We start from the raw sequence: 12,963 nt of genomic DNA on the forward strand, positions 1-12,963 counted from the left end.
GGCATGTCCAGTCTTTTCTTAAACCCCTCCAGGGATGGTGACTCCATCACCTCCCTGGGCAGCCCATTCCAATGCCTAATGACCCTTTCTATGAAGAAATGCCTCCTCATTTCTAGCCTGAACTTTCCCTGGTGCAGTTTCAGACTTTGCCCTCTTGTCTGGTCACTGGTTGCCTGGGAGAAGAGGCTGACCTCCACTTCGCTACAGTTTGTGAAACTACTCCTTGTGTACTTTAGTTCATCATACTTCCCTAAGTATTTGTAGAAGACAAGCTCTTACAAGATTACATGAGCTTATTTTAGAACCGGTGGTAGCTAATTATCCCGATTATTGTGTTCCTACTGCATTGCTTGCTGACTTGAATAAAATGTTTATTTATAGTGTCCGTGGGGAGCCCCTAACACAACATCAATATCATGTTCCCTTGCTGATGTTATGAGTGAACAGCTGGCGAAAGAGCTGCAGCTGGAAGAAGAAAATTCTGCTTTTCCTGAAGTGGTTGCGTAAGTTTAAGTCCTGGATTAGTGATCTGCATAGTTGTGAAGCCGTCTTCTCTCTCTTGTGCATATTCTTACAATGTCCTTAATGTGTAGTGATACAGTAAAAGCTTTGCCTATTATCTCTTAACTCTGCTTCTTCAGGTCTTTTTCTGTGAAGATGGCTTCCCCAGTTAAAACTCTTCCTTACATTCTCTTCTGTCACCCTTCCTTCTTTCTTGATACTTTCTTAGCATTGTTTTGGGTGATTTAAGCTAGTCTGTAAGCTGCATTTTGAGAAGCATCAGAAATGTTTTTGTATTGTGGGGGTTTTTTTGCCTTCCCTTTTGGAGACTCTTGTTAACAGTGTACGGTGTTATTTCAAGAACTGTCAGGTGTATCACCTGTATCCTCCTAATACTTGGAAGCTCTAAACATAGGCAAAGAGCTTACTAGTTCTAAACTCATACAAATTTTGCTGGTGGTCTTTTCTGTGAAGCAGAGCAAAGCAACACTGTTTGGTTTTTTTAAAATTAATTTGTTTTTACTTACTTATAAATCTCTCTTTATCTCTCTCTCCCCATACATCTGTATGCCTTCTTTCTCTTTTATGCAGGGCATCTTAAAAATGCAGCCTAGTGCTTCTTACAGAATGGTAAACAAGTAAAAGTTTAAGTAATATTTGCATTGTAAAGGAGTGGCAAAGAGAAATGAAGTCATACTCTATTTATATTTAGTGTTGGCTTGGAGGGGGGGGCGGACAGTTGAGATGCATTAATTTCTGTGCAGCTCTGCGTGAAGTTTTTTGTATAGAGTGATGAAATGGTATAAAGCAGTGTTTCTATTTAGATTACTGTGTTTAATTTTTTTAAATTTCTGTTTTCATTTTACATAGTGTTGCTGAAGGACCATTTATTACAGGAGAAAATGTTGACACTTCTAGTGACCTAATGCTAGCTCAGATGCTGCAGATGGAATTTGACAGGGAATATGATGCGCAACTTCGGCGTGAAGAGAAGAAGATCAATGGAGATAGCAAAGGTACCCTCATCAGAAGAAATATTTTTGCTTTGAAGATATTCTTGGCACTCTGCTTAAGTTGACAGAGCTGTGAGGAAGTAGCAAATTGTTGATAATCATGGTCATGCTTATTTGTTTTGTTTCTCAAGTCTCCATATCCTTTGAAAATTATCGGAAGGTGCATCCCTATGACAGTGACAGCTCCGAGGATGAGGTTGATTGGCAGGATACCCGTCATGATCCTTATAGAGCAGGTATGTGGCAGTTTTAAACAATACAATTTCTTCAGTTAATAGACCTAAGAATATGACATAGTTAAGTTTAGGTTTTTTGAATGTAAGGAGACATGCCAATTGTATGTAAAAGTCAGCTCACCTAATTGGGAGGTGTTATGCAGGAAGTTGGGCGGGTAACTTCAGGCTTCTATCTGCCAGTAGATTGGCTTTGGTGACTGAATCTGGCAAAATAACTGTTGTATGTGGATCGTGGGGTATGCATATCTGTCATCTACATTTGTCTAGGGGCATCTGAACATGATATTGAATATTCCTGTCTTTAACATGCCAAAAGTGTGTCTGATATCTTAGAGAAGACATGGAAGTAAGTCATAACATAGCAAAAGAAGGTGTAATCTTCAGGATAAGAGACGACTCCATTAGGATCATACAACTCAAGTATTTTATTCTGTTTAATAAATAAAATTATGTGACTTTTCTGGGCATTGTGGAACCTTTATGAGCATTAGTTGTATTTGTTTAGATGTAAAGTTTGATTTATTTTTCTCACTGCTGGCAGATAAACCTACTACTACACCGAGAAGGGGCTTCATAGGAAAAGGAAAAGACATTACTACTAAACACGATGAAGTGGTATGTGGAAGAAAGAACACTGCTCGCATGGAAAATGTAAGTGAAAACTATGGGGAACTTGTTTTGTGTGTAAAACTGGAATGCTGTAATTCAACCAAAGAGCTAATGTTTGTCCATCTGTGCTACTGTATCATTGGTGCTGATTTATCAGATGAAATCAATGCATCATTTGGATTAGTCATTCAAATTGGCAGTTTGAGTTGTGCAGGTTTTTTGTTTAATAATAGTTTGTTAATGACCGTTATGCAAGAATTTGCACAGATCTGTTTTGGCAAAACAAAACTATCAGCAAGTCTGATACACAGGCAAATAAAACACCAAGGCTATTTTTGAAAAGCATAGCTATTGTGTAATCTAATTTTTTTTTTGTAACCTAATTTTGCCTGAGGAGCCAAGTAACTTATTTTTAGTCAATTGTTTGACTTACAGCTTTTCAGTCTGTTTATCCATGGTACATACCTTCCGTTTTCTTTAATGTAACTGGTGCAACTTCTGCAAATAAGGAAATGCTACAAGTGCTATTTTTACAGGATGTTAGGTAATCTCGTACCAATTTGGGCAGAACTTTGAATTCTGAGTTTAAAGCAATATGTGTTTTAATACAGTGACAACACTACACAAAGTGGGTTTCACATAAGTTCTAATCTGCGAGAGGTTTTTCCAAATCAGAATGAGAAATTTCTGCTAGTGTCTGCTAGTAGCAATGCTTAAATTTCTGTTACTTCTACTTGTAGTTTGCACCTGAATTCCAAGTTGGGGATGGAATTGGGATGGACTTAAAGCTGTCAAATCAAGTCTTCAATGCCTTAAAGCAACACGCGTACTCTGAGGAACGTCGAAGTGCAAGGCTCCACGAAAAGAAGGAGCACTCCACTGCTGTATGTTTTTAATAAAGTCTCTCTATATACTTTTTATCTTGTGTAACAGCTGAACACTGTTTTGGTAGTTTCTTGAAACATTTCATTTTCAGTAAAACAGTTAAGTGATAGTATGTTAACATTGCTGAAGGAGATGGTATCAGCCAGCTTCTACTAGAAAAAGGCTGTCTATTTGAGCTGCATTACTGTGAGAGCCGTATCAAAACAAGAGCAAGCAGCCTAGAAATTATTTATAGAAACCATCCAGAGGATTAATCCTCTGCAGTTGAACCATGCAGCTCCAAATACCTGTCTTCATAGCAAGTTTCAGGAAGATCAGGTGACCAAGTAAACTCTGACTTAATAATTTAGGAAGTCTGTTGATGTGCTTTATGGGTGAGTTTAGAGCAGGGCCTCTGGTAATTTTTGCTGTGGACTTCTTCAAATTTGGGTGTGTCATTATATCAGTAACAATAAAATAAAAAAGAATATAATATTTAGGATATTTTGATTCATGATGTGTAAAGACTTCTTGAAAACACGGTAGAAAGTGCTTTTGAGCCATAGTCTGTACTTTAGGTGGAATTAGTAAAATACTGTATGTGCTACACAGCTGATAAGGTACCTGAGAGTATTAAATCTGTAGATGACAGTGCTGGAGCAGTTTGGCTTTACTTCATTGCTTGTTTGGGGTTTTTTTGTTTGTTTTTTTTTTTTTTTCTTCTCTCTGTCAATTGAGAGAATGTTCTTATTACATTATTCTTTCCACCTAGTTGAACACTTGCTGTATATAAATACTCTAAACTCACTGTAAAGCAAAGAATTGTTTTAATGAATTGAGTATTCATTTCTTGCCTGTAGGAGAAAGCAGTAGATCCTAAAACGCGTTTACTTCTGTACAAGATGGTCAATGCTGGGATGCTGGAGACCATCACAGGCTGCATCAGCACAGGAAAAGAATCTGTTGTGTTTCATGCATATGGGGGAAAGTAAGTGTATTGTGTGTTACTGACAGTAGCTTTAAGTACCAGACATGGTTTAAAAAGCAGAAACCACAAAAATATTTAAACAATCTGCACTTTTTCCATTCCCAAGACTTGAAGTTTGTGTTCATGTATATGCAGATAATGATAAAATCTGAAAACCAAAGGGTACCAACTGTAAAAAAAAAAAAAATCCCCACTTTCCTCCTTGGAGACCATGCCCTGAATGGCGACAAATCCACTATAGCTTTCTGTGGAAAAATATGTGCTCCTTTTATAAAAAAGAAGTCTCGAGATTTTGAGGAACTCTTTCCACCAACCTGCCCTGGACTACAGAGCTGTCATCATGATCTTGGGCTACCTGAAGATTGCCTTTCTGTACAGTTGGCTGTATTATCAGCTCCATCTGCGCAGTTCAGTGGAGGTGCTGTTTGTTACTTTTGGGTTACCTTGAGATTAGTGTTGGGATGCTGTTTGCTTTGCAAGTCATGCAAGAGTCTAGTTTTAAAAACTACCATGGTGGAAGGATTGTAGTACCTTAGTAGTCATTATAGTGCATTTAACTCTCTTTAAACTAGCAGTGTTTCAAAAAGAGCTAGTAAAACCCAAATACAGATGATCTGTTTAGAGATGTTGAGAGAGAGGCAAGTTGGGGGGTGGGGAGAAAAGATGCACTACTTTTTTTTTTAAATTGACCTTTGCTTGAATGATGTTCAGGAGTGTCCTTTGGATAGTATTATTCAATAGGCAATATCTTTGTGGTGCTTAAGAAAACATTGTGATGCTGCCATTATTGTTCTAATGCAAGAGTTTTGTGATTTCTTGGAGCAAGTACATCCACTAACAGGGCTGTTATTAGCTATGACATTTAAGTAAAATATTAACAGTCTTGGACATGGAACCTATTTGATAAGCAACATATAATCAAAATGCCAAAACCCAAACATTCATATTTAAGCGTAATCATAGAACTCTGTAAACTTGACTTGAATTGGCTTCCAAATTTGATAGAAAATCAGATCTTCTCTAATATTAAAAACTGCTGTATCTTTCAATGTTTAAAAAAAATAAAAAACCAAAACCATGTATTTGCTTGCAAAGATGTTAACTATTAACTTTGTTACATATTTGACTTTTTCCGTGAGAAGTGCAACTGAAGATAAAGTTATACCTCCAGAATGTGCCATCAAAGTGTTTAAAACAACTCTTAATGAATTCAAGAACCGCGACAAATACATTAAGGATGACTACAGATTTAAAGACCGCTTCAGTAAATTGAATCCACGAAAGATTATTCGTATGTGGGCTGAGAAAGAAATGCATAACTTGACAAGGTAAAGAACAAAAAGCGTAGCTGCCAAATGCCTGCCAGTTTCCTATTCTCTGTTTAAGGAAGATACACTACGTCTGGGTAGAATGTCTGGGTAGAAGTTTAGGTTTTACTTTTAATAATATACAACCTGGCACAGATTGAATCAGCCTCTGGTTTCTTACAGTGTAGCGAATTGTCAGCATCTCCAGTGATTTGGCAGCAAAATTTACAAGCCCGTGAAGTTAACAGGCTCAAGGTGTAAAAGTGATTAGTTTTCAGTGAGCATTTTTAGACCCGCTTGTGACTTTAAGATCTGAATTTTCCTATGTGAAATACTGTGAAACATACATATTTATTCAGTTTTCAATTCAGTCTATTTCAAAGACTTTGACTCTGGATCAAGTTTCCCACACACAGTTCTTTTGGAAAGGAGCAAGCAGGAACTAGAACTGTAGGGGTTTGGGGGTTTTGTTTTGTTTTTTCTTAATCAGTATCTATTTTCTGATCCACAGAATGCAAAATGCAGGAATTCCTTGTCCTCAAGTGGTTATCCTTAAGAAACACGTCTTGGTTATGTCTTTCATTGGCCAGGATCAAGTCCCAGCTCCTAAACTAAAGGATGTAACACTTAGTAGTGAAGATATGAAAAAGGCCTACTATCAGATTCTTAATGTAAGACAATGCTGATTTCTCCTCCAATTCTGGGTTGTGTTTTCTTCTAGGGGAATAACTTAAAGGACAAATCAGCATTATTTACTTTTCAGGATGCTTGCATCGCTTTCAGGATACGGAGTCCAAAGGCTTATTTTGCTGCTGTTTAATGTATGACTTAGAATAAATAAGAAATTATGCCCTAAAAAAAAAATAATTGGATCTTAATCTGAGTGGAAAACATGCTGGAACTTGATGACAAACACATACTTAGCAACAGAAGCATTATGAGCAAGTAGTCCTCCTTTGATAGAAGCAGTATGTGGTTTAGAAAGTTCTCTGAAGAAGTCTTTCTGGGCTTACCGAATATTTAATTTACAATGCCAAAGCACTCTCCAGTGGATAGCCCTGTCCCCACTCTGCTTTTTAGCAAATCTAGAAATGAGAGAATGAGTTAAAGTATCCACCATGCAATATTCTACTTTCCTATATTCTGCTGTAATTGGTTCAAACATGAACCTGCTAACTGTCCACTCACTATTACGTTATAGACATTAAAAAAACCCAACCAACCAATCCAGCAGCTTGGTAATATGAATGGTCTGTGCCTCAAATCTTGAGACCAGTAGAGCAACACAACCATGTTTTAAGTGAATATGCATACTAGTTAGGATTCAATATATAAAACTGTGAGACTTCTTTCCTGTGCAGTAGGGGTGAGAATGACAGGTATACTTGGAGAGTGTGTTTATCTGTCTCATGCACTTGGACTGGTTGGCAGAGCTGACATGAGTTTACCAGGCTGATTCTTCTGATTTGCCAAAGCTAAGCTCAGTGATAAAAGCTTAGTTTGCTGGCAGTTTACCAAAACTGCAATTACCTGTATGGAACTTTATTGAAGACTTGGGAACAAAATTATGTAAATTGGGTGGGTGGTTGGGGAAGGGCTTTCTTTTGTTACAGTCATGCAAACAATCTTCATTTGGAGTATAACGTGCTTCACTCATTCATTTGGTTCCTTGCAGATGATGCAACAGTTGTATAAGGAGTGCAACTTGGTCCATGCAGATCTGAGTGAATACAACATGCTTTGGCATGATGGGAAGGTGAGCTTATCCTTAATGTGGGAAGGAAAGGTTTCATCTAATGTGAAATGTTAACACGAAGTGAATTGCTACCTCTCTGTGATGACAGGTCTGGCTTATTGATGTCAGTCAGTCTGTGGAGCCAACCCATCCTCATGGACTTGAGTTTTTGTTCAGAGACTGTAGGAATGTTTCACAGGTAGGATTTCTTCATCTGACAATCTTCTGTTAGGCTGAATGTTTTCCAAGATAAAAATCAATTCACAGTTAAATAAATCAATGAATACAACTCCGTAAAAAATTATCACCACCATATAAAAAGATAAAGATAGATAGATATATAGATATATTAAAAAAAAGATTACTCTTGCATATTGTCCACACCAATGGTGTTCTTCTCCGAAAGGGAAAGAAGTGTGGAAGAATAAAACAGTACCACTAGAACTTAAAACTTCTTTCAGTTATTTTTATCTATAGGTCAACAAAAGCAAAAATGTAATTTTGGCTAAATATTGCAATTGTAACTTGGGGAAGGAAAAGGAATATTTTGGTTTGTGTAGTAAAGTGTTTAATGTGTGCTCTTTATATTGACTAGTTTTTCCAGAAAGGAGGTGTGGCAGAAGCACTGAATGAGCGTGAACTCTTCAATGCTGTCTCAGGTTTAAATATTACAGCTGACAACGAAGTAGACTTCCAAGCAGAGGTACAGTTTTCTCCGTGTCTAACACTTTAATTTGCTTAGCTGTAGTAGCTACTGTAATACCTTAACTTCCCACGTTTAGTTTGCGTGATTAGAGTGTGTGAGTGTAACTTCAGCCATCATTCTGTGTCTCTTTGTCCAAACTTGATTATTTCAACCTAGTACAAACATTTTCAGAAACTCAGACGGACAGGCCTCTCCACTCCCTTTCCTGATACCTCTGCTCCCAAGTACGAAAGGTTTTGTGTTGCCTGTAACTGCTTCTTTTGGTCTTAAGGAGACTTTAGTGACCCGTTTAAAAGCTAGCTTTGTTGTCTTTCCTTACATACGTTAAAGGTTGTGCAGAGGAAGGAAAGCTGGATTAAAAATAATAATTGTTCTACTGCTTATTTTTCATGTTTTAGATTTTAACTTACTTGAATTTAAAGTTTAGGCTAGCATTGTCAATTTTCAAGCCTAAAATCATGCTAATATAAATATGGACTAGGAATCTTTGGTCACCTTTGGCTTTTAATTTTCAAATTTTGGCTGTAACTCCTCCAGGTGTTCATCCTGATACCAGACATGTATAAAAATAAGTTGTCAAACATTCCATATTTAGTAATTAAAGTAAGGGCAGCATGGCAATTCTACTCTACTTGATTCCTTTCCTGGTGACAGTGTAGGTTGATGCTAGTCCAGCATGCAGTAGGTTGGAGCTTGAAACTAGTCAACTCCTCAAATAGGTCCTCAACGTGAGGAAGAGATAAAGGGAACACAATGTTGCTGTTCAACAATCCTTGTGTATCAGTTAATCAAGCAAAGCCCGATTCCCTCACTAGCTGTGGTGTGAGCTTTGGGGTGTGGGCTGGGGGTTGTGGTTGTTTTCTGTCATCTTCTGTGCTTTTAAGTTTTACAGGGAAGACTTACATTGCTCTTTACTTAGAGGTGAATTTGAGCAGCCCATCCTTAAACCTCAGACTTTGACTCTAGTCGCTAGTAACTAAAATTATCTCCCCTGGAGTACAAGCAGAAGTAATCCAAACATAACAGTCTGAAGATCAAAATAAGCTACTGTACTGCGTTACTTTGATTGCGACAAAATACTCAAGTATACTATCTTCCATTTTTAACTGTGAAAGTTGTTGCAGTGGATTTTCTCCAATGCTGATGGATTGGCCGAGTTACAGTAGAGGTGTTCAGAGTTGCAGGAGGGGACAGTTCTGTACTTGGGAATACAGCTGAAGTCTCCAGAATCATCCAATCCTCCCTGCAACTCATGCATTTTGGTTACATAGCATGAAACCTTAAAGGAGTGCTTTTACTAACTTGTTGAGAACAGATGTTTGAAGCTGTACTTCCGAAGTAGGTTGCTCCATGCATGTGACTGAATCATTGACGTAGCAGTATTGTAAATACCTGATCAGTCACCTAAAGCTACTTTTTAACTCTGGCACAGGCATGGTTTTACGATTTCAGCATGGTTTTATTTTTGGCTCTCTAGATTGAAGCGTTGGAGAAGATGAATGAAGATCATGTGCAGAATCATGGAAAGAAACTGTCAATGTTTTCAAGCCATGGAGACCCACCTATATATGATGAATAGCACTGAGCGTACAGCTGCTAACGAAACAAAACACAAGTTTACTGCTTCTAACTATGTTGGTGCAGTGGTAAATGTCAACTACCGATGTCAAGAGAGAGTGGTTGGCTGGGAATACCGAAATGGAAAACACAGCGAGCATACGGTGATGTCTCAGTGGTTTGTTTTGTTGTTTTGTTTGTTTGGTTTTTAAACTTAGCCCACACATCAGGCTGGCACTGTGAGAATGGACTGTCACTCCATCTTCAGATGGTCTGACAACTTCACCAATTGCCCAGCTATGTTAGACTGATGTAGCTGAGGTGGTCATATTTTGCATGATTCAGAGCTTAATTGTTGTATTTTTTTTTTTTTAAATATTTTTAAAAATCGTCTAGGTCATCTAAAGTATTTAGGGGGGAGGCACACTAGGAAAGTCCCTCTTTTTTTTTCGTATTGCTACCTGAAAAACTAATTAAAAATTGTGTATGGACACAATTTCATCCTTCTCCACCAAGGGCAAAATGGAAAGTCAAACTATGCGCTGCAATCATATGAAAATGTTAATTTAACAAACCAGTATCTTTGTATATGCAAAAGTCTGGAGCTGTTCGTTTGAAGTACATGGAATGTAGCGCTCATTCTCTGTAAATACAATTGGGTATTGCACGAGAAACAGATTTGAATCCAAGCAGCAGAGGATTTCTTTGGTGATGTGCCAGGAAATCCTAAGGCCTGCATCCAAGTTGCATAACAAAGAGTAAGTTCAGTTAGCTTCACTCTTGATACACAACCGGTTCCCAGAACTCAGTGCAAGCAAAAAAAAAAAAAATTCTCTATAATAATCCTGTCACTAAACTGAAATTCTGGGTAAAGCATCAAACATTCACCCCCAAGGTAATCATAGACTATGAAAAATAAATATTGATCTTTATTTTTTAAATGAAGCTTTCTGCTTACAAGTGCAAAAAGAGTACTCCAATTTATCTTTCTCATGTTTTTATTCCTAATGTCAGTCTTTTTATTTTAGCAAGTTCTAAAAATCTAGCACTGTTTCTCTCCAAAACAACACATTTAAAGATGAACTGATGTAGTGGGATGGGTTGGAATTAAGAAATTCTGATCAACTTCTTTTTAACTGATTGCAGTTTGTGATGCTGTTCTTTATCAAGCAGAATATAGTGTTGCTACATGTGACATTCTCACAGTGTGCTGTGAAAGTGATTTTTTTTTTTTTTAATTTTTTTGTTTGTTTTTGGAAAACTGGTGCTGAAGTAAAAACATCAGATCTTGTGGTGGTATTCTTACATGGTTCTTTGCATTGTACAGGCCTTCATTGATCCTCAGTGCTGCACTGGAGCAGTGTGAGGGGAGGACTACACTAACTCATTAACAACAGAAAAATGACTATTTTGATGGGTACTACATAAACAGTAAACAACCTTGGTGTTTTTGCCAGTTTCATCCAGTACTTCAGTTCTCTTCCCTTTTCTAAATTAGACACTTGTCTTGCATTTACCCCTTACTGTTGGATAAAGGAACTTGGGTCTTTTGGAGACTTAAGTCTATTCCTAATTGCTCAGTGAAACAGTTGCCCAAAATAATGGTACCAGGGAAAGAACAGACTAGGTACTGAGAGGGAGGTGCTACACTTACTCCCAAAATAATGATATCGGGGAAAGAACAGATTAGGTACTGAGAGGGAGGTGCTACACTTACCTAACCCCTTCGGGAGGACTAAAAGCTTGTGGTGTCAAATATAACCAAATCTCCTTCAGAGGAGAAGGCTTTTAAAAAGAAAAGGATGGTCCTATTCTAGGCTTATTGCAAGTTTCAGTACTCTTAACATTTCTTAGAGGAAAAAAAATAAAGTAGTTACCAGTACCTTACAATGTGCTTGTTTAGGAAAGAGCTGATTGTTAGGGGTATTCGCATCAAGTGAGAGGAAGAGAGAGCACAGAAATAAGGGGAAGTGAGGGGAGGGTGGGTTTTGAGCTGTCGTTTGAAACGGGCACCTGCTTGTATCATTGTGGTTGGACTGAAGCCTTGGTTGTAATTCGCATTTTTAATTTCTTTCTAAAATCTGTCTGGCACAGATTGAAAAAGAAAAAAAAAAACCCAAACCAAAAACCCCACAACAACAAAAACCAAATAAATGAAGCAATGGTCTTCAAGTCTGTGATTTAAAGCTACTGGGCCTGATTATATTGCCTAAACATCTTTTTACTTTTCAGCAGTAAAATTGGCTCAGGAATCTGCTTTCAGGTTTTAAGACACCTGAGCATGTTGTCAAGTAGTTGAAAACAAGAAGTTGCTAAAACAAGCATTTTCCTGGACTACTTTGGAATAAAAAGTTCTAGGATTATTATTAAGCAAATAGAATCTAGAAGTAAATACAGATTGTTCATTGAGGCATTGGTTTAATTAACTTTTCTGACATTGTGACTATTCTAATGGCCAATTCTAAAACTGTCACAATGGTTTCAGGTTGTGTGTTTATATACTTCTCTGCTGATTTCTGCCCCATCTGCCTCAGTTTCTATCATCTTAATACTCCTAGTGCGGCTGTAGAAAGTGCTTGCTGTCCTGTAGAGAAGTAGAAGGTTAAACGTGAGTAGAATTTCTTAAATTTTGACCTTGGATTAAATAAAGTTTTGGCTAACATGCAATGAATTTTTTATGTTGTGAAAATTATGAACTCTAAGGTACTTTAAATGCTCTGGAAATACTTGTCTTTTCTAGTTAACAGAGAACTGTTTGATGACGCTGGAGGGTTCTGCAGAACAAATAGCTTGTTGTAATTCCTAGTTGTGCTTTTCACTTTCTCCAGTCTGATGTGAAATTATTTCAGTTGGACTAAGAGGGTCACAAGTCAGCAAGCGGTTGTTTGCATGGTACTGTGTTAGTATCTGGGACTTAAATTTCTATTTCTCTTGTCCTAAGTTGTGTCACTTCGGTCTAATCTGAAAACTTTTAAATTGATATGATCTCAGTCTTCCCCCCCCCCCTTGTAATTTCCTTTATTTCCCTTTCTAAACCAATAAGCAAATATGCAATTGATGCTGTCACACAATTTCTAAATTATACTGTAGGTTTTGCAACTAGCGAACTAAGGCATCAACCAAAAAAACCCATTGCTGGTTTATTGTCCAAACTAAAATACAAATAAGCATAACTGCTGAGAAACAATCCAGACTTCAATAATACTTTGTTAATATTTTTGCTGAAATAAGGACTATTTTCAGAGTATAATTTCCCTTTCTGATCTCTTATAACTAGCCCCTAAAAAGCAGTTTCATGCCCAAAAGCAGTATCAATAGTGACTGCTTTTCAGTGATGACGGAGTAAGTACGGATAAATTAAGGCAGAGCTCTGAAGCAGTTCGTTCCTTTAAACGTTTGGGTTTGTGGTTTGTTGGTGGGGGGGTTTTTTGTGGTTTGGTTTGGTTT

At 37.5% G+C, this 12,963-nt stretch overlaps 1 protein-coding gene across 2 annotated transcripts; it reads left to right on the forward strand.

Moving 5' to 3' along the window:
* The first annotated feature begins 385 nt into the window (after positions 1 to 385).
* RIOK3 (RIO kinase 3) lies at positions 386 to 9,780 on the forward strand. 2 transcript variants are annotated; one of them, XM_009697983.1, is made up of 12 exons: positions 386 to 503; positions 1,372 to 1,517; positions 1,646 to 1,750; positions 2,292 to 2,401; positions 3,100 to 3,243; positions 4,084 to 4,211; positions 5,351 to 5,539; positions 6,030 to 6,189; positions 7,194 to 7,274; positions 7,363 to 7,452; positions 7,849 to 7,956; positions 9,437 to 9,780. In XM_009697983.1, exons 1-12 carry the CDS (start codon positions 436 to 438, stop codon positions 9,536 to 9,538), a joined length of 1,431 nt encoding a protein of 476 aa, XP_009696285.1. In that variant the 5' UTR covers positions 386 to 435; the 3' UTR covers positions 9,539 to 9,780. The 2 variants fall into 2 exon arrangements, with proteins under 2 accessions (XP_009696285.1, XP_009696286.1); XM_009697984.1 differs by having other exon boundaries at positions 388 to 503; positions 5,354 to 5,539.
* The last annotated feature ends 3,183 nt before the right edge of the window (positions 9,781 to 12,963 follow it).

The sequence above is a fragment of the Cariama cristata genome, unplaced genomic scaffold, assembly GCF_000690535.1.
Source record: "Cariama cristata isolate BGI_N322 unplaced genomic scaffold, ASM69053v1 scaffold36423, whole genome shotgun sequence".
In the NCBI taxonomy this organism is placed as follows: Eukaryota; Metazoa; Chordata; class Aves; order Cariamiformes; family Cariamidae; genus Cariama; species Cariama cristata.

Excerpts from the sequence above, each read along its gene's own strand:
- RIOK3 (XM_009697983.1), top strand. The coding sequence starts at position 436 with ATGAGTGAACAGCTGGCGAAAGAGCTGCAGCTGGAAGAAGAAAATTCT. Across the intron at positions 7,275-7,362 it reads TGCTTTGGCATGATGGGAAG|GTCTGGCTTATTGATGTCAG; the intron begins GTGAGCTTATCC and ends CTGTGATGACAG. Across the intron at positions 7,453-7,848 it reads ACTGTAGGAATGTTTCACAG|TTTTTCCAGAAAGGAGGTGT; the intron begins GTAGGATTTCTT and ends TATATTGACTAG.